The sequence below is a fragment of the Sphaeramia orbicularis genome, chromosome 5, assembly GCF_902148855.1.
Source record: "Sphaeramia orbicularis chromosome 5, fSphaOr1.1, whole genome shotgun sequence".
In the NCBI taxonomy this organism is placed as follows: Eukaryota; Metazoa; Chordata; class Actinopteri; order Kurtiformes; family Apogonidae; genus Sphaeramia; species Sphaeramia orbicularis.
The window spans coordinates 17,446,452-17,466,896 of NC_043961.1; the positions used below are offsets into that span (position 1 = coordinate 17,446,452).

Genomic DNA, 20,445 nt, shown 5'->3' on the forward strand with positions numbered 1-20,445 from the left:
TACCCCGATTATAATACCTAGTCAAACTGTTCATTTCCTTAATCATCACTGTACTAATAAATTCACATGCAAACGTACTGATTCAAAAAGTTCTGGCACTGAAATTTAATCCAAGTATAAAAGTCTAAAGTCAGTCACTGAAGGACATCTCTTTTTCACTTTATATTAATCCAATGGGAAGATTATTAAAACATTCTAACTTCAAATGAAAACAATAAACGGGAAGTAAATTAACAATAACTTCACCACAATGTGCAGTTTTCAGTGTCATTTGTCTTTTGCATCATTTTTATCTTGTTGAATCTTTTATGTTTTCATCCTGTTATGTATTCAATGACCAATAAATGTCTTTTACATGTCATTGTATCTTTAATGTTGTTTAGGTCATGTTGTTTTTTTAATATATGTTACTCTTTGTTCTATTCAAATGCATTATAATTACAGTTATGGAGCCGGTGTTGATAATGAATGGAGAGTAAATTATATATATTTGTACTGAGCGTAAAAGAAAACAGTAATGAAATATTTGTACTTTGTTACTGAGTTGTTGCATAGAGCTGAAAGTGTCTGTGAGTTCATGTCCATCCACTCAGATGTCATTACTGTGAAGATGAATGTGATGCATCTGTCTCTGGAGTTGTGAATGGAGTTTTCTGACTCTGAACAGAACCTGGACCTTTGTGTTTTATTTCAGTTCTCTGACAGTAATAATGGTACTATGAATACCAATACTACTACATACACTGACAGTACCATAAATACTCAATAAGATAAATACTAACAGTAATATGAATACATAGTACTATAAATAATAATTTCTCTTGGTGTTTATTTTAGTTATAAGCGGAACTCCGCCCACTACAGAAACAGGAAGTGACATTTGTAATGATTCCGCCTCCTCCAGGTCACATGACTCATAAACACAAACTAGTCAATGGCACTTTTTAAATGAAAGGACAACAAACATTTAAAGGACCATTTCATAATGTCTCAGGTCAGCCATCTCCATGGAGACACTTCCTGTTGGTCCGTTTGGTCATCACATGGTACTGTTGCGATTGGCTGTAGTCTCTATGTAGAGGGGGGTGGGGGGGGTGGGGGGTGATGCTGGTATTCAGACAGAGGCGGGGTCAGAGTGCACAGGTGTGTCAGAGACAGCTGGTATACACTTGAGGTCCTGCTGATCTGCCTCTGTGGTCCAGGTTCAAATCCTGGTCCTGGTCCTGGTTGTGGGTCTGGTTGTTCTGTTGTGACTGTTGTGTTGTTTGTTTAGTTGACGTCACAGATGTGCCACTGTGCCGCTGACTATGTTTGAGGAACGCTACTCTCTATCCCTTCTGTTGGGAAAAATGTTCATTTCAGTTGTTACTGCAGCCTGAACAGATGACAAACACCTGCACAGGTACGTTTTTCATCTGTGTGACTTTAATATTCATTATTGGAGTAGTTGAGCTGTGTGCGTAACATCATATATTATTATCAGCTGTTTGCTACGTTAGAGTTTTGTTGTTCTGCTATTTGTGTTTTTTGTTATTGTGGCAGTAATGTCAGTGTATTGATTCCAGAGCGAAGGTGTTAATTTGTTTCCATTGTCATGGCAACATGTGTCTCTGTATCCTTGTCATCATGGGAGTAGTGTCTCTGTCTTCTTGTCGTCATGGGAGCAGCGTCTTCATGTCCTTGTCATCATGGAAATGGTGTCTCTGTGTTCTTGTTGTCATGGGAGCAGTGTCTCTGTGTTCTTGTCCCCATGGAAACGGTGTCTCTGTGTTCTTGTCGTCATAGGAGCAGTGTCTCTGTGTCCTTGTCCCCATGGAAACGGTGTCTCTGTGTTCTTGTCGTCATAGGAGCAGTGTCTCTGTGTCCTTGTCCGTGTCTCTATTCTCGTCACCCTGGTACCAGTATCCTTGTGTACCTATCATCATGGCAGCGGTGTCTCTGTGTCCTTATTGTCATGGTAACGATGTCTCTCTGTCCTTGTCGTCATGGGAGCAGTGTCTCTGTGTCCTTGTCGTGGAAACGATGCCTCTATTGTCATCATCCTGGCAGCAGCATCCTTGTGTACCTATCGTCGTGGCAGCGGTGTCTCTGTGTTCTTGTCGTCAAGGAAATGTCTCTGTATTCTTGTTGTCATGGCAGCAGTGTCTGGATGTCAGAGTCGTCATGGCAGCGTGTGGCGCCGGGCATTGAGTGCCTCCATTAGCTCATGACACAGACACTGACAGAAGCCGTAAAGGACGAGCAGCAGCAGTGTGGACGGAACAAGGCTGACGAGGACAACGCCGAGCCACAGCTGACCAATCATCAGCAGGTAGATCCCCAGAGGCAGAGAGCTGAAGTAGACCTGGAACACACACAGGAGATGCCTGAGCACAGACCACCAGACCTGGTCAGTCCCTGAACCCATGAAACCTGAACCCATCACGCCCTGAGACCAGGTCAGACCCTGAACACATCAAACCCTGAGACCCAGTCAGACCTCATCAAACCCTGAGACCTGTTCAGACCCTGAACCCATCAAACCCTGAGACCCGGTCAGACCCTGAACCTATCAAATCTGAGCCCATCAAACCCTGATACCCAGTCAGACCTCATCAAACCCTGAGACCCGGTCAGACCCTGTTCCCTGACCTGAACCCATCAAACCCTGAGACCCGGTCAGACCCTGTTCCCTGGTAAGAAATTATCAGACTGCATCAATCCCTGAGCCTATCAAACCCTGGGTCCTGATCAGATGCAGTCAGACCCCATCATACCCCCCTTACACTGACCAAGCACAGTGCCCCCAGCAGGCAGCGAGGGAAGCTGCGGGATGTCCAAGCGCGACACTTCTGAGCCGGCAGGTTGCAGGGCAGTGAGTCAAGGCTGGGGGGGCGGTACAGGCCCACTACATTGAGCATGCTCAGTGAGTCTGAGGACGGGGACTCCTCAGGGAGCTCCATGATGGTGATGACCAGACAGTCGGAGGAACGGTGGGAGGAGTCTACTGCTGCACCGCCTCCTCCTCCTGGTGATAGAACACGGAGGGGACAGGGTCAGAGGTCAGAGGTCAACCTCGTCCATGGACATGTGAGAGAAACTGCAGGAGTCAGTTACCTGTCAGACTGTTGGGACTCAGGACCACCTCCCCTCCTCCACCTCCTCCTCCTCCACCTGTTGTTGCTCCTCCTCGCCGAGCTCGGTCCTGACATGACAGAACAGCCAGGATGTGTCGGTCGTCCTCCATCAGCCAGACCTGAAAGGAGACACAGCATCATTAACTCCTTGTTAATTACGTTTTCATTGATCTGGACTTTCCCCTCTTCCTTCTCTTGACAAAGCTTGTGAAGAAACTGCTATTTCCAGGAGGAGTGTTCATGCATGCTCTACATGTTCGTGGGTCTTCAGGACAGATTTGGGGCCAGACTAACACCACTTCAACAAAGGATTGGATTTTGTCGGCCAAAGGTCAAAAGTCCAGGTTGTTGCGACCTCATAAATCATTGTTATTTTGAAAACAGCATGAACAGATTATAAACCAAACGTATCATATTAATCTTACTGAAATAAGGAAATAATCTATACAAATGTGATCACAGTAACTTTGTCCCATATTAGCTGATTTTACTGCCTTTTAGACTCCTTTGATAGATAAACAAACAAATGTTACCACAGTAGTCACATCATAATTATCATTATCTCACCGGCCAATAGGCCATGAGCTGCTGTGAAGGCACTGTGTCCGGTGTCGTCTTTGTCTTCATTTGCAATTTCTTCAGACATCTTCTCAGATGAAACTGCAACTCAGATTCATTTCTAATTTCATATGAATCTTCCTTGGGGCAATGTCTACAAAATCTGTTCACAGTTTTGAGAAATGTTTTGAATTTGTGAAATATTTAAAATGTGTCTTTCCTTCTAATGGTCCATATTTTGATGGTTTATAACATGTAAATGGTTACAGATATCAATCTAGTTCCTATTGATCACTGATAGAAGTCAAATATGGACTTTGATTGAATTAGTTGAGTTCTCCTCCAGTGAAAGTACAACCCACTTCTACTGGGAGATTGATTCTTGCACCAAGACCACAGGACTCTAACATAGAGAGAGAGAGAACCTGATAACCTCACAAATTCAACTGGGAATTGATTTAGATAGAACATGACAGTGACATGCAGGGACACTGGAACTATTTTTTTCTTCTGTCATACAGTTATTACACCTCCTGAAACTAACTGCTTGTAAAAAGTGTTTTGTTTTTTTTTTAACTGATGGATTGAGTGATTGAAACAGTCTCACCTCTTCATCTGGGACGTGGGTCTCGTGGCGACAGAACGGGCAGCTGATGACAGTTGGTGAGGACTCACCTGAAAACCAATTAGAATAGTTGATTATAAAGAAAAGAAAACAATTACATTGATAAAAATATTTAACAGTGGGTTCAACCGACTGTCACACAGACTATTTATGACCTAATGTGAGGATGGATCGGAGCGTGAGTTGGTCTGAGTCGGTCAAATTAATCAAAGTCAGCTTTATTGTCAGTATTTGCCATATGTACATTGCATACAGAAAACTGAAATTACAAAACTCTAAAGCCCCATGGTGCAAAATGAACATTGTAGGAAAAAAATACTAAAAAAAAACAGAATAAAATATAACTATAAACTGAATATAACTATAAACAGCAAGGGGTTGAGGAGACAATAAATAGACAATAAAGGTGCAACAATGGAGATAAACAGATGAGTTATTGAATAATATATGTTTTTTATTCCTCTGATTTTTCCTGTTTTTGTTTCATTTAGCACTCTTCATGTTTATCAGAACACACCTGCATCATACAAATATGGGAATAGATTGAATAGAATGACTAGCTCCAGCACAAATGGTCTATTGGGGTTAAAAAAGAAACCACTAATGGGATTTATTAAGGACATGTATTTAAAAGACATCAGGGCGTTCTCTGATCGTGTGCTAGTATCATAGAACATGTGTTCCATTGTCAGGTTGCAGTTCTACTTTTCTTCAACAACCTGGAGGATTGAGGCTCTGAGGTGTTTCCGTTAAAGGAAATTGGAGATTGTGTCATCTTCTAAACAGTTCACAGGACGGTGGGAAGTGGACATTTAGTTCCTTTAATCAGCATTTAGTCAGTCAGGACTCTCACACCTCTACACCTTGAGTTCATGATCTACTTTTCAGAGGCATCATGCAGATTTTGTCATTAAAAATAAATAGGAACACTGTCAAACTGTCCTACTCAGCTAATATTCTTTTAATATGGCCCTTGTTATTATGATATTTTACAGAGCAGCGCATATACATGTGGTACTAATGTATGGTTTTGTAAGATTAATGATGCTGGCAAATGTTTCTACGATGGTGAGTGTATTTAATCTGTTTATAAAGATATTTGAACGTCTGTCCACAAAACAGGGTTTAATATGAAAATGTTTCAATTAAGATGCATGTACACTAGATGAAAGTGTAAAACATTTCTGATTCAGTATAGATAGGCTCAGTCTGAATCACCAATAGGTTACATGATATTAGCCAGCCAGCCAGCCAGCCAGATAGATAGATAGATTAGATAATTGTATATAATAGTGATAGTGCTATTGTGGAGTGTTCTATTAGTGTGTTTTGTTGAGTTTCTGTGTTTTTTGCCTTGTTTTTGTCACTGTGTTTATCTGTATTTTTCTGGTTTGTATAGTTCATTGATAGTTGTATTATATATATATATATATATATATATATACACACACACATACATATATATATATATATATATATATATATATATACACACACACATACATATATATATATATATATATATATATATATATATATATATATATATATATATATATATATATATATATATATATATATATACACACACACACACACACACACACACATATATATGGACTAGAAATAAATAAAAAAAAGATGCTGGAACATGGACACATAATGATCTAGACAAACCAAAATCTGAACACATGAAAAATTGTTGAAAGTTTATGTTTGTAATCTCAAAATTTCATTATGAACATTTACAGTTGTTTTTCATAATACATAAGATAAAAATGTAAGTCAGTTTTATTTATTTATTTATTTTTAATGATTAACACACTATTTTAAGCATTTATTACATATAATAATGATAATTAATGGCCAGATACTTAAAGTTAAGTTCTTCCTGAAAAAAGGAAAGGGCATTTTCTGACACTTTTATTACAAAAACAACATTTAAAAAAGAATCTAGGCCTGTTATAATGGGAGTCTTAACAGGGTTAAGAATTTTTTTTTTTTACTTGCTTTTTATTTTGTTTTTGAGAAAACCATAACACAAATACTTACATTAACAAAACAAAAAGACAGCAGGGGGGAGAGTCCAACATTAGAGCAGCATCTAGTCCACACATGCATCAATATACTCGTATATTAAAAGGGTTAAGAATTTTTGGGAGTCATTTTTAATTTTCATAGTTTCTGGTGGTGTTGGTGTTTTCATGTGTAAACTCACCCATGTCCACCATCTTCTTCAGACACTTGGCACAGACTCGGTGCAAACAGCCCAGCAGTTTGGGTTTACGACTCCGAGTGTCGAAGCGGTTGTAGCAGATTTTACACTCCAGCTCCTCTAGAGTGTAGACCAGAGACCGAGCCCATGTCTGGACCTGCAAAGAACACAAGAGACCACAGGGGTTCAGATGAGGACAGGCCTGATGGGAACTAAAGATGAAACCGGAAGAGAATGATACTGAGGAGGGACATACAAATACATCAGTGGAAAAGCAGTGTCGATAATAACAGCAGAAGGATGACGTCAGTGCCTACGAATTATCTGCTATGTTTTATTCATAGTTGTTTGGTAAATGTAAGTAATAAAAATGTATTTCTATAGCACTTTTCACAGTCATCAGACACAAAGTGCTTCACAGTAGGAGAGCACAAGTACACAATAACACACAAAACACAATTATACTGTATATTATATATTTTATATATATCATATTTTGACTTTATTTATTCCAAGACACAATTATTTATTTGTGTTCATTAAAACACGGTGTAAAATAAACAGAAATAACATTATCTCTCATTCAGAGATAATGTGATGAAGGGCTTTAAAATAGAACAGTTATGTTTTATATTTTAGATTTCTTTGCTTCCACAGCACAAAAAGGACAATAAATAAAAACACAGAAAATAATACTGGTATCAGCATTAGCTCAGAATTTCTAAATGCATACCTCCATAATTGTAAGTCTTGATATTAAAAATACCTGAATTTTCAACAGATCCTTTAAGTAATCGAGTTGATACTATTTCTGCTGAATATTATTATTAATGTGGCTGAACTGGTGCTGTTTTCCTTTCCTAACCACATCTTCCTATTCATTGGTTTCCTCTTGGTCATTTTCTCACCTTTCCCTCCATCTCCCGGTTTGGCTCTGCCTCCTTCAGCTGGCTCATCTTATTGGCTGTCTTCTTCAGGTGAAGTAGGAGGAAGTACTTTGGTGGGCGGAGCTTAACTTAACCTGAGGCTGTGACCTGACTGTAAGACAGAACACTGTCAGCAGAGTCAGTCCAGTTTACAGTTCAACAGTCCAAATGTCGCTCACTAATGTGGTGAAAAGTATAAATCCAAACTCCATGTGTGTTGGATGATGGTAAAGGCTCCTCCAGACTCTGATCAGTTTTTATTACAGCTTCAGTGTGATGAGTCTGACAAACTTGAATACATTATACATATTTGGATGAATCTCAAAGCACAACAATAAACTCATACATTGCACATTTATGTAAATATATACTTCCTCTTAGTCATAGTAATTTATATTTTATGCTCATTCTCTTTCGCATGCTATTCTTAAATGCCACTTTGTTTTGTTTTAATTTCCTAGTTAAATTATTCTTATTCTATTTCTATTTTTATACATGTTAAATTCTCTTGGTATTCAGTGTGGGTGGCAAAGTAAGATTTTCATTGTACAGGGAAACCTGTATCTTTACTGAACACATGACAATAAAACACTTTGAATAAATCAGCACAGGTTGTGCATTGAAGCTAAACATACACAAAACCTATTTATTTTAGCTGTTTTTATTCATATTTTTATAGTAGCTTTTATATATGCTGTATAGATTGGACTGAATTTTTAATTTTGTTGTACTTGTTACAGTGACAAAAAAGATATTCTATTCTATTCTATTCTATTCTATTCTATTCTATTCTATAGATTCTTCTGCTTAATCTTACAGATTAAACAGAAACAATCCAAAACTGAAGATGAAAATGTCGACGCAAATGTGATTCAGAAAAAGGGGATGACTGTGGATGACAACTCAGCAAAGACACCGTCAGGTTGGAATTTTTGCAACATAAAAGTGAAGGTGTTCTATTAGTTGTTCTGTAGATGTAGGTCATAGCAACTTTACATAGTGAGATAGTCGAACTACAATTATGACACTGACAGAAATGTTATATTAGATCTGATAAATCTAAATTTAACAGATTAAGTACCAACAGTATGTTATTAAACCTGTACTTACAAAACCTATAAGTGTTCTATCTATTATATAACAGTCTCCAAGCTCCCCTTTTTTTCTAAAATCCCTGAACCTTTCCACCGGTACATGAATGATATGTTTGAAGAACTAATGATCTTCTAATTGCATCAATCAGTGGATGTATTTCTATACTTACAGAGGTAAAGAGATTAAAATATTGTATTTGATATTTCATACTTTTCAGAAAGATCTTATTTTGTTCATGTTAACAAAAGCCATGCATCCAAACTAAGGTTAGTCACAGCATTCCATAGGGTTCTGTACTTGGACCAGTTCTTTACACTCTATATCTGCTGCCTTTAGTCGACATTATATGGAAACATGGCATGAGTTTATACTGTTATGCTGATGACACACAGCTGTATTGATCCTTGAATCCAATTAAATTTACAACTCCAGGCATGCCTCAAAGACAAAACTAAAGTCAACTCACCTCCTAAAGGAGGGTTCAGGGGCTACATACAGCCCAATATTATGTCAAGTGGGCCAGAAAAATATAATAATAACAATTAAAAAAGTTAAATTCCATCATGAAAATGTTTACATCTACAAAGTTACCTTAAAAATCTGAATAACATGAACAACCGGAAATTTCTTAAGAAAAATTATGCCTCATGTTATCATTCATATTATGATTTACAGAGCATAGTAGATCTACAAATACACAAAACATTTAGTAACAGGCAGAGTATTGTTAAAATTGCACTTACTTTTCTTAAAACATTGTAGGTTGTTCATATTTGTTCAGGTTATTCACATTTTTTGTGAAAGGATAGTTTATAAATGTCAAAATTTTCATGTAGTTTTACTTTTTTACACTAAAACAAAGAGAAAAATTCGGAGTTCTTCATGAATTATAGGTTATTATGATTGTGTTTTACTGGTCTGATCTACTTTAGATCATATTGGTCTAAATGTGGAACCTGAACTAACATGATTTTAACATCCTTGATTATTAATATCTTTAGTCTAATTTTTTACATTTTATAAATGCATCCCAAGGGCCGGATTGGACCCTCTGGTGGGCCAGTTTTGGCCCACGGGCCATATGTTTGACACCTGTGTCCTAAAGTAATATTCAATCTGTATGACATTTCTCTTGAATACAGTGCATTTGCAAGGAACCTGGGAGTTATTTTTGACCATAACTTACCACTTATTACACATATCAAACAAATGTCTCGAATAGGCTCTGTGACATTATCTAAAATTAGGGAAGATCCTTTTCCAAAGCAGTGCTGAAAACTAGTACATGCATATCACTAGCCTCATAGCATTATTGTCTAAGTCATACACTATATGGACAAAAGTATGTGGACCTTTTGAATTCAGGTGTATCTTTTCTAACAGGGATCTGAGATACAAAACAATAATGACACTTCTACAGATGCAAATTCACAGCAGCATGTTTACCTGGAATAATGTCTCAGTGGTTAAAGGGTTGAAGACAGGACAAATATACATGTGCCCGTGAGCCGTGTGATTGGTCGATCTGGAGGTGAGGCTGACCTACCTGAGTCCAGATCAGCTGATCAGAGTGACGGTCAAAGATGTCATCCATCTGTCTGTCCACCTGTCCACCTGGACAGACTGAGACACAGGTGACACACACCTTCAGTCCTCCTCAGCTTCATTTATTCAGGTCTTTTATTCTGGACACAAACTTATATGTTTGCTTTTTATTTGCCTTAACGCTGATATATTTCCTGATGCTCATTTCACAAATGAACAGAAAATAAATCAGATTTGTTTTGATACAATACTTGTGATTTTTACATTCAGACTGGATTATAATAATTTGTGGTGATCGAATGAGTGAACATTTCACATCATCATAAGTAATTAAATAGTGTGGAGATTTGTTTGATTCGCTGAAACAAAAAAGGAAATAAATAACAAGATAACATCAGTATTGATATGTTTTATAATAACTTATTTATGTTTTAGGTGCCTTTCACATAACTTGAAAAGTAGATAAATAATCAAATTAAAACCATATAGATATGGACTGCCTTAAATTTTCTGCTTTTAATTGTGTTTTCTTGTTTTAATTGTATCTAATGGCTTTTATCGGTTTGATTTTTACATCCTGCCTTGTAACTCTTTGAGATCTGTCTATCACAGATCTATCAAAGTGCATTATTATTAGATATATTATTGATCCTTACACACTGGCGCCTGTTACTGAATCACATCAAATGACTCTTTAGATTCACTGTCACTATTATTCTACGATCAGAAAAGTCTCAGAAAACACACATTAAATCCAAACCAAACTGTCCAAATCCACCATAAGGAAGAGAAACGCATGCAAAGGTTAATGTCAACAGGAACCCTGAAGGGCCGCGAGCCGCAGGTTGACCCACCTGAAGCTCACCTGTCTGCCACCGCCGACCTCTGACACAATGCGGACACGCACGTGACCGATGGAGGTGAGGATGAGGATGAAGAGCTTCAGTCTGGGAGTCCCAGAACCCAGACACAGTCCTGAACCGGAGCCGGTCTGGGGTCAGCCTCAGTCCGGGGGGTCGAACTGACGGATGCCCCCCCACCCCCACCCCCCTCCGTCGGATGCAGTGGTTGTTGTTGCTTTAGTTGCTATAGTTGCCGTCCTCTTCCTCCATCATGTTGCTGTGTTAGACTCTTTTATGATCTGTCAGGTTGCTGTAGTTGCAGTAATGGATGATGTTGTTGCTATAGTTGCAGTGATGGATGATGTTGTTGCTATAGTTGCAGTGACAGTTGCAGTCACTGATTGTTGTTGTGGTTGTAGTTGCCTCAGTCGCTGTAGTTGCCGTCCTCCTCCTCCTTCATGTTGCTGTGTTAAATTCCCTTCTCCTCCGTCAGGTTGCTGTATGGATGATTTAGTTACTATAGTTGCAGTGATGGTTGCCGTCCTCCTCCTCCGTCACTGATGGTTGTTGTGGTTGCTGTTCTCTGTTGCTTTCTCCTCCATCAGGTGACACTGACGGTTGCTGCAGTTGCCGTAGTTGCCTTCTCCCTCCTCCGTCAGGTTGCCTTGGCTGCGGTGATGTCGCCGTCCTCCTCCTCTTCCTCCTCTCCCTCCGTCAGGTTGTCGTCGTTGCGGTGGTGGTTGCCGTTTCCGTCTCCTCACTGCGGTACCCGTCGGTCTGCGGGTCCGCGTCGTGTCGTCGGGATGCTACCGAATGCTACCGGATGCTAACGGGCTCCTCTTCCTCCTCTTCCTCCTCCTCGTGAGTCACCGTCGCTTCTTCTTCTTCTTCTTCTTCTCCTCCGTTTCACTGCGGCGCGCGAACGAACTAACGACCGGCGGCAGGAGACCGGGTTACCATGGCAACGAGCCCGACCGCAGCGACGGGATGGACGACGAGGAAGAGGAGGAGAGAGAGAGAGAGAGAGACGTAGAGCGGAGAGGACACGGTGATGAAGATCATACATGTGGAATGTATCATTAATAGTGGTGGTTCTGAAGATCAGCCCTGGTTTTAGACTTAACTGGACTCCAGGTGTTATTTAAAAAACACTAAAGGGATGTCACCAAACCACCTGTACACTGTCCTATTTATTCATTAAAAATGTAGTATCTGTTGTATAAAAGCTTTTTGCAACTCCTTCCCCCAATTATAAGTTGAATCACGTCAAAGATTGTTGTTAATAGTTCATTGTTCCCATCAGACACAGAAACCTCAGCAGTGTTAATTCAACAAGTGTCTATATTAGTCCACACACACTGAGTTAAAACTATACCTTTAAAAGTATTAAATACTTCATATTATGACAGAGTTGCAGAAACAGTCTTGATAGGTGACATTTAACACTAGTCAACACAGGTCAGTGTTGAAAACATACATTACACATACATTATGAGTGTGTAGTGGCAAAAGTTAAACCTATGCATTTATCTCACCAGCCGACGGGCCATGAGCTACTGTGAAGGTCTTGGTAGTTGTCTTAGTTGTCATTTTCATCATCATCTTTGTTGTCTTCTTGTTGTCTTTGACATCATCTTCATTGTCATCATTATCGTCTTCATCGTCATCTTCATTGTCGTCTTCATTGTCATCTTAGTCATCTTCCTTGTCATGTTCTTTGTCATCTTCATCATCATCTTCATTGTCTTCTTTGTAGTCTTCGTCTTCATCATCATCTTCGTCATCTTCATCATCTTCATCATCTTCATCATTGTCGTTGTCATCTTCATCATCAGCTTTGTTTTAATCTTCGTTGTCGTCATCGTCTTCATTGTCTTCATTATCTTCATTATCTTCATTGTCGTCTTCATTGTCATTTTCACTGTTGTCTTCATCATCATCTTCATTGTCTTTATTGTCATCTTTATTGCCTTCTCCAGCATCACCATCTTCGTCGTCCTCATTAATTATTTCTTCAAACATCATCTTCTCTGAAACTATAGGGTCGGATTATTTTATATTTTTTATGTATCTTTGTTGAGACAATGTCTACAAAGTTTGTTCACAGTTTTGGATATTTTGATTTTTTAATTTTGTATGAATTTTTAAAATATTCTAAATGTTCCTTTCCTTCTAATGGTCCATATTTTGATGGTTTATGACATGTAAATGGCTACAGATATTCCGATTAATTACTGATAGAAGTCATGTATGGACTTTGTTTGAATTAGGCGAGTTCTCCTCCAGTGAAAGTACCACCCACTTCTGTTGGGAGATTGATCTCCTGCATCCAGACCACAGAACTAGAACATAGAATCTGTCAGGACAGAACCAAACAACCTCACACATTCAACTGGAGATCGAAAAATTATGTTTTAAACATGTGAGGAAATGGTGACACAGTTCAGACAAGATCATATAATCATTCATCTCTCTCCACTGATGTCAATAATTTTTTTCCTGAAGTTAGATCCATTGAGGCACAGTGGAAGGGGCGGGGCTTCAGTTCTCTATTGAATTGTACTGTATGTTTTTAAGATAAGGTATGGCTTTATTTATACCAATGTGGGGAAATTACAGTGTTTACAGCAGCAAATTGTAGGAAACAAAGTGCAGAGGACAGGAAGAACATTCAAGACCGAAACAGGGAACACAAAAAAGTATCTACTATTTTTATTACTTGTTCTGTATATACTGTACATACATATTATTTACATATTTTCAATATATGTACTTTTATTTACTTCTTACTTAACCTTTATTTAACCAGATAAATTCCCATTGATATCGGGATCTCTTTTACAAGGGTGACCTGGCCCAGAGGTCAGAGGTCAGCACCACAAACCATAATGAAAAACAGGTTCAAAGATCGGTGATATCAATACATTAAAAAATTAAAAAACAGTCAAAAATGTAGTAATAATATAAAATAATAAGAAAAATTTGACCCAAAAAAATTTAAAGTGCAATAGATTTTAACATAATTGTACATGATGTTGATATTCATAGGATATGGGGGGGGGGTTACTGATTTATCACTTATAAACTCACGTAAAAACATTTTAATGTTGCCGTTTGTCCATGAGGAGTGAGTTTTAGATTGTTTTTGTAAAACTGTGTAGAGCATCATTCTATAAAGATAAATAAAAAAATAAACAATGCAGTAAAATAAAGTAGTTTCAAACTGGAAAAACTAGAATGAGTTTGTCTGTATTTAATTCATAACTGCAGTAACTCTACAGTGTTACATTAAACCACTGGAGTCAGGAAATAAATCCACTTCTGATAATATTTTATATTTCATTTATTTACATTATTAGTTCCTGAAACACTGAAAAAGGATAAGAGACCCTTTTTGGGCTCAGATCCTCAGTTTGAGAAATCTAGATAAAATCATGCACAGATGAAACTGTTCAATCAAATACAAATTCAAAGAAATCACCTGAATGTAAATTTATTAATACTATTTATCAATATCTGGGACTGAGAAAAGAAACCATATCACAAAACAAAGCCACTGATCAAACACACAACTAAACAATAGATCAATAATAAGACAATAGACCAGCCTCTCATGAACCAGGGTTTTTTTCTTCCTACCACAAAATTAATAAAACAAGGAGGGTTGAACATTAAACAGATTTTGTTCATTTTGATTTATCATTTAAGCAAGTGAACAAAACAAGCACTGAATAAACAGAATGAGCAGAAATATACAATCACCATTTTGAACAAAAAGGGAATAAATTGATCTAAGTATTTTTTTTTGTAGATCAGTGAATATATCTTATAATAAATAAAACTTTACTCTAATTTATTTTGGGAAAAACCATATTTTCCAATTATGTTGTTAAAATGTGTGAGACAATCTTATGTAAACCTGACTTGAATCTGCTTAATCTCACATATTCTCTACAAAATCTAACAGAGGGACATTAAGGGACACTGAATATAAGAACAAAATGAGGATAACAATTCTGCGATGTACTAAACAAACTGGGTTAAACCTGGTCCAGATCTGATCCCTGTTCTGGTCTATGGTGGATTCACAGACCTGCGGAATAAACAGAACCACCTCATAAAAGAGTCAGAATTCAACAAACACAAGAAACTGCCTGCTGATTAGCCAAGTCAAAGTGTTTAAATTTGGGGTAGGAAAATAAAAGCTTGACTCCTTCCTCCATTTTTCACATAAATTGACACAATGGAGTATTTAACCAACATTGTTATGAATATTTGTAGTTTAGAAAATGTTCCAGGGGGGTTTACAGACTGACGGACCAAGCCGGAACTTCCTTGTCGGAACTCTTGTCTTGTCGTTGTCTCAGTCCGGACCCTCCCTTTGTGAGCTAGTACGTCACTTCCTGTCTTCTGAGATAAAGGCGGCCCGGCGGAGTCCCCGCGGCTGAATTTTTAGGGTTTGTTCGGTGAATCCGGGGGGATCGGAGCCATCAGAACCGCAAACATGGTGAGTGTTTGTCAGGAGGTCGGTCCGCTAGATGAGGGTCCCTGAGGTACAGGGATTTACCGGACTAGAGCCCGGATTGAACCGGATAAGGGTCTGGTCTACGAGAGGCGGGAGTTGAACCGAACGTCTCATGAACGTCGGTGGTTTTAGAGTCCAGACTGGTCCAGTTCATGGTTTATACGGTCCAGACCGGTCCGGTTCCTAGTGTATACCATCCAGACTGGTCCAGTACTGGTTTAGTAAGGTCAGTCTAGTTAAGACCAGGCCGGATTTAAGTTCAAACAGTGCGTCGTGGATCTGGTTCAGGTTTACAGGGTCCAGACCAATGAATGAATGAACCATGAATAAACCATTCAACACCAGGTGATTCATACAGTAATGAAGATTCTGAAACAAAGGCAGAGTAAATGGACCCAGACTCTGAGTTTATCATTGTCTAAATCTGACCTGAGACCTGCCTTAAAGGACGGATAGCACAGTCATTGTCAACATCCAGCCAAAAGTTGTCTTTTCCAGATCTTTACGATGAAAATCGGTCTCAGTTTCTGCAAAGTTTTACCCTTTTAAGAGTTTATCCTTCAGTTTAAAGAACATTGATTTTGAATTAAAAACTTCAGCTCAAACCAGAGGAACCAGAACTGACCAATATAGACAACAAACATATGTGATTAGGAATACTGGGAGTGTGATTAAAAAATGGACAATTAAGGAAGGCGATGTCTGTAGAAACCTGTTCTCTATGGGCCCATGTCATTAAAGGCAGTTTGTATTTTTTTGTATATAAATTCTATTGTGTAAAATAACAGCTGTGAATATAGAACAGAACTATATATAGTTCTGTTAGTCCTCCAGCGCTTCTAGAAAAAAAAACAATCCTTATGTAGTAAGACAGAACCATTGCTATTTGAGGTAAAATTTGTTTGCCCCATCTCCATTAGGTTCTAATAACAGCACAGCAGTGATCTTTAAAGGCAACAGACATTCAGTAACAGGCAGAATAATTTCACTTGATTTTCTTTAAACATTTCAGGTTCATATTTGTTTAGGTTTTTCACATTTTATTGTTAAAGGATAGTTTTTAAATGTAAATATTTTCATAATTTAATATTTTTTTGCACTAAAACAGACAAAAATTTGGAGTTGTCATTATTTATGGGCATAATGTAATATTATTTTCACATTAAACCAATAAGAAAATTTGGAGTCATTATTTATAGATTATTATGCTATTATTTGACTTGGTCTGTTTGTGTAACCTGAACTAAAACCAGTTCTACACCCCTGACTGTTAAAATCTTTATTGTAATTTTTGCACTTTGCAAATTCATCCTGTGGGCTGGATATTGGACACCCCTGCCTTTGACCCTTAGTTTGTAGGTTCATGTCATCCATATTGGGCTGGTGTATATAGTATCTATAATCAGTCTCAGGTAAGTATGGACTGTGGTTTTTCTGTATATAAAGTGCTTTATCCTGAGGTTCAAACATGACCAGATCACTGCAGGAGGAGAAACTTTTTACCCTCAGAGATCATAAGTTTGAGTATAAAGAAGACTAAAGGGAATCCAGATCCAGATTAATCCATAAAAACCACAGTATTTGGTTTTATGGTCAGTTTGATGTTTAAGTCCAGATGTCTTTATGCATGTATTATTATGACTTGGATGTTCAGTTCAACACTTTTCCAGTGTCGTTGTCCTCTCTCTCTGACTGGCTACGATGTCATCTTGTCTGTGATTGGTTCCAGACGGTGGGTAAGAGCAGTAAGATGCTGCAGCACATCGACTTCAGGATGAGGTGCATCCTGCAGGACGGTCGCATCTTCATTGGGACCTTTAAGGCCTTCGACAAACACATGAACCTGATCCTGTGCGACTGCGACGAGTTCAGGAAGATCAAGTAAGAACCACTGACGTGTACCCGCACAGAGAGAGTGGCATGCTGGGTAATAACACCTGTCTGTGTGGATCTTTGTCTTAAGGCCAAAGAACTCGAAGCAGCCAGAGCGAGAGGAGAAGAGGGTCCTGGGTCTGGTCCTGCTGAGGGGGGAGAACCTGGTCTCAATGACAGTGGAGGGTCCGCCCCCAAAAGACGTGAGTGTTGTGGTTGTTGCATTCAACAGAGGCGTCGCTCACATTTACAACTGTTTCCAACCTTTCTATAAACTATATTATGACATTTGTCATTGTTTTGTATCCCAGACCCCTATAAGAAAAGAAACACCTGAAGTCAACGTGTCCACATACTTTTGTCCATATAGTGGATGACTTGGGCGATTATGCTATGATGCTAACGATATGTATATTGTCACTACAAAAGCCAGACGACATGCAGGGTGTGGATATCCATATAATATTTAAAAGATAGAGCACCACTGGAAAGCGACCTACAGCCCTGTCTGTCCTCTCTAACCCTGACCTTTGACCTCTGCAGACGGGGATCGCCCGGGTGCCACTGGCAGGCGTGGCTGGGGGTCCAGGCGTGGGTCGAGCAGCGGGTCGTGGTGTTCCAGCCGGCGCTCCGATGCCTCAGGCTCCTGCAGGTCTGGCAGGACCGGTTAGAGGAGTGGGCGGGCCTTCACAGCAGGTAACCACAGTAATGGCTTCAGACTGACGTGTGATGGCGTGACAGGAAAGTGACATGTCCATGTGTTTCCAGGTCATGACCCCTCAGGGTAGAGGGACAGTTGCAGCAGCAGCAGCCGGAGCCAGCATCGCAGGAGCGCCTACCCAGTATCCACCTGGACGAGGAGCCCCGCCCCCAATGGGCCGTGGAGCCCCGCCCCCTGGTAAATCACATGTCTTATGTGGGGAATTTCCCTTTTGAGGACTCATCGAACACAATTAATTCTCAAATTTAACCCCATCATTTTACTATTGGAATAAGATATTCATCCAAAACATGTCAGTAAATCTACTGAAATGGTTCAAATGAACCAGAGACCAGATGCGTTTCATAAACATATTTAATACATAACTTTAAATTACACATGGGGAAATGTTTCTCTAAAGTTTAGAGAGGCGCAAAACCGTTTTGACTTCTTTGGACTGTTTAGAGTGTAAACAGTCCAAAGAAGTAAAACTGTTTTGCTTGCTTGAGGTCATTTCTGCTGTCAAGAGTAATGGAGACATCTACTCCAAATAAATTCTGATGTAGTGATGTTGAACTGATCAGCTGTTACAGATTCTGTTAGAAACTCATTTTAGTTCAAGTTCCACATTCAGCCCAATTTCATCTAAAGGGGGCTGGACCAGTAAAATAATAATCTATAAATAATAATCCCAATTTTTTTTTTGTTTAGCATGGAAAACCAAATTCCATAATGAAAAGGTGAATAATCTGAACAACCATTTGCGACCTGAAATTTCTTAAGAAAAATAAGCAGTTTACTGATGTAACAATATAACTCCAAATTTGTATTTTGACTTTGTGCAAGTGCAATCTCAACCCTATTATGCCTCACAGAGGATCTACAAATATGCAATGTGGATTTAAAAATGAGCGAAAGGCTGTGTACAGTGAACAAACATATCAGTGCAACCAGGAAGATGTTGAACTGTGGAGACACCAAGATCTGCAAGCTATTGTCACTTTGGACAGAGGATTCTGTCCATGCTAACATTTGTGGAATGTTGAAGGAAGGGCCGACAATGGAGAGGTTAGCAACAAAGAGCAAATCTCTTTACAGCTGTTGTCGGTTGTTTACTTGATTCAGAAATAAGGACTGAGTTACACATTACACCCTGTATTCTTGCGTTTCTCTGACAAAAGCATCACTTCAGTCTTATTTGTGATTGGTTTGCTCTGTGCCTGTTAATCCCGCCTTCATATTTGGATTCAAGCCCTGCGCATCCAGGCGGATTCCTCATTGAGAAAGACAGATGGCTGGCCAGGCTAAGGGAAAGGCACAATTTACACTTTTGTATTTGTGGCTTTCTAAAAATTGATTCTTGTGACATTCATGTAAACTCAGCTGTATTTAAACCCAGTGGTACGTCCTAGATCTTCTTAGAAGGTTCCTCTGTCGATCAGATCCTCTAACTATGATCTGATTGGCTGACCTGTGACTCCTCCCCCTGCAGGTATGATGGGTCCGCCCCCTGGCATGCGGCCCCCGATGGGTCCTCCAATGGGGATGCCTCCAGGTCGTGGTGCACCGATGGGGATGCCCCCTCCTGGCATGAGGCCGCCACCCCCTGGCATGAGAGGTAAGGCTGTTACCATGGAGATGGACCATAGCTAGTCAGCTTACAGCGTCAAATTACTGAACCAGAGGCACTGACACTTCGTAGGTTGTGTTTGGAGTTGCATACCTGAAAACACTTTGTACATGTGTGAATTCAGTTGTAAGACCTCAGTGTGTGGAAGAGACGGAATCCCACATGCACAGATGGTCAATTATGCAGTGTTTTGGTTTTTCCCAAATGGGATTATTGTGAAATGAGTAAAACCAAGTCTTCATCACTGAATCATTTAAAGTGTTTGAAAATGACAAACTTGAATGAAAAAAAAAAAACTGGTTTAAAGGCATCATGGGAATCACAGCTTCTTAAATACTCAAACCAGGTCATTAAGTCACGTGACGACTGTGCTCTGTTTCAGGACCGCCCCCTCCAGGGATGAGACCACCCCCTCGGCCCTGAGGAACCTCAGCCTCGCCTGTTGTATAGATAGTTTTTTTTATGTTTTGTGTTTTTTTTAATAAAGTGTCTTCAGGACGTTTCGATTTCAGCTCTGCTCTCTGTTTTGTTGTCATGGTAACCAGTTCAATAAAGTCCTGAGAAACATCCAATCAGATTACAGAGGGTGTGAAGCGGAACAGAACACCTGACACGACACATGACATGCCCAACAGTTCATACAGGTCATGAACCAGTCAGATAACAGATGAACAGCTGCAGTCAATAACCACAGGTTTCTGTTACACTGTTGTAATGTTCTAGTTCAGATCTTTACCTTCTAATCACACATTTTGAACAGTTTACTGACATTTATGAGTCATGGATGAATATACTG

The 20,445-nt window shown here is 39.2% G+C and overlaps 2 protein-coding genes across 3 annotated transcripts; one reads left to right on the top strand and one right to left on the bottom strand.

Moving 5' to 3' along the window:
- Positions 1-666: 666 nt before the first annotated feature.
- On the bottom strand, positions 667-11,895 carry LOC115420062 (E3 ubiquitin-protein ligase RNF182). 2 transcript variants are annotated; one of them, XM_030135226.1, is made up of 8 exons: positions 10,946-11,895; positions 10,082-10,158; positions 7,423-7,552; positions 6,518-6,671; positions 4,282-4,349; positions 3,097-3,235; positions 2,772-3,007; positions 667-2,344 (listed from the first exon to the last, which is right to left on the bottom strand). In XM_030135226.1, exons 3-8 carry the CDS (start codon positions 7,468-7,470, stop codon positions 2,162-2,164), a joined length of 828 nt encoding a protein of 275 aa, XP_029991086.1. In that variant the 5' UTR covers positions 7,471-7,552; positions 10,082-10,158; positions 10,946-11,895; the 3' UTR covers positions 667-2,161. The 2 variants fall into 2 exon arrangements, with proteins under 2 accessions (XP_029991086.1, XP_029991085.1); XM_030135225.1 differs by having other exon boundaries at positions 10,935-11,895.
- A 3,405-nt stretch (positions 11,896-15,300) lies between these two features.
- On the top strand, positions 15,301-20,160 carry snrpb (small nuclear ribonucleoprotein polypeptides B and B1). Its single transcript, XM_030134141.1, has 7 exons — positions 15,301-15,429; positions 17,177-17,328; positions 17,411-17,522; positions 17,863-18,015; positions 18,088-18,217; positions 19,512-19,637; positions 20,032-20,160. Exons 1-7 carry the CDS (start codon positions 15,427-15,429, stop codon positions 20,070-20,072), a joined length of 717 nt encoding a protein of 238 aa, XP_029990001.1. The 5' UTR covers positions 15,301-15,426; the 3' UTR covers positions 20,073-20,160.
- The last annotated feature ends 285 nt before the right edge of the window (positions 20,161-20,445 follow it).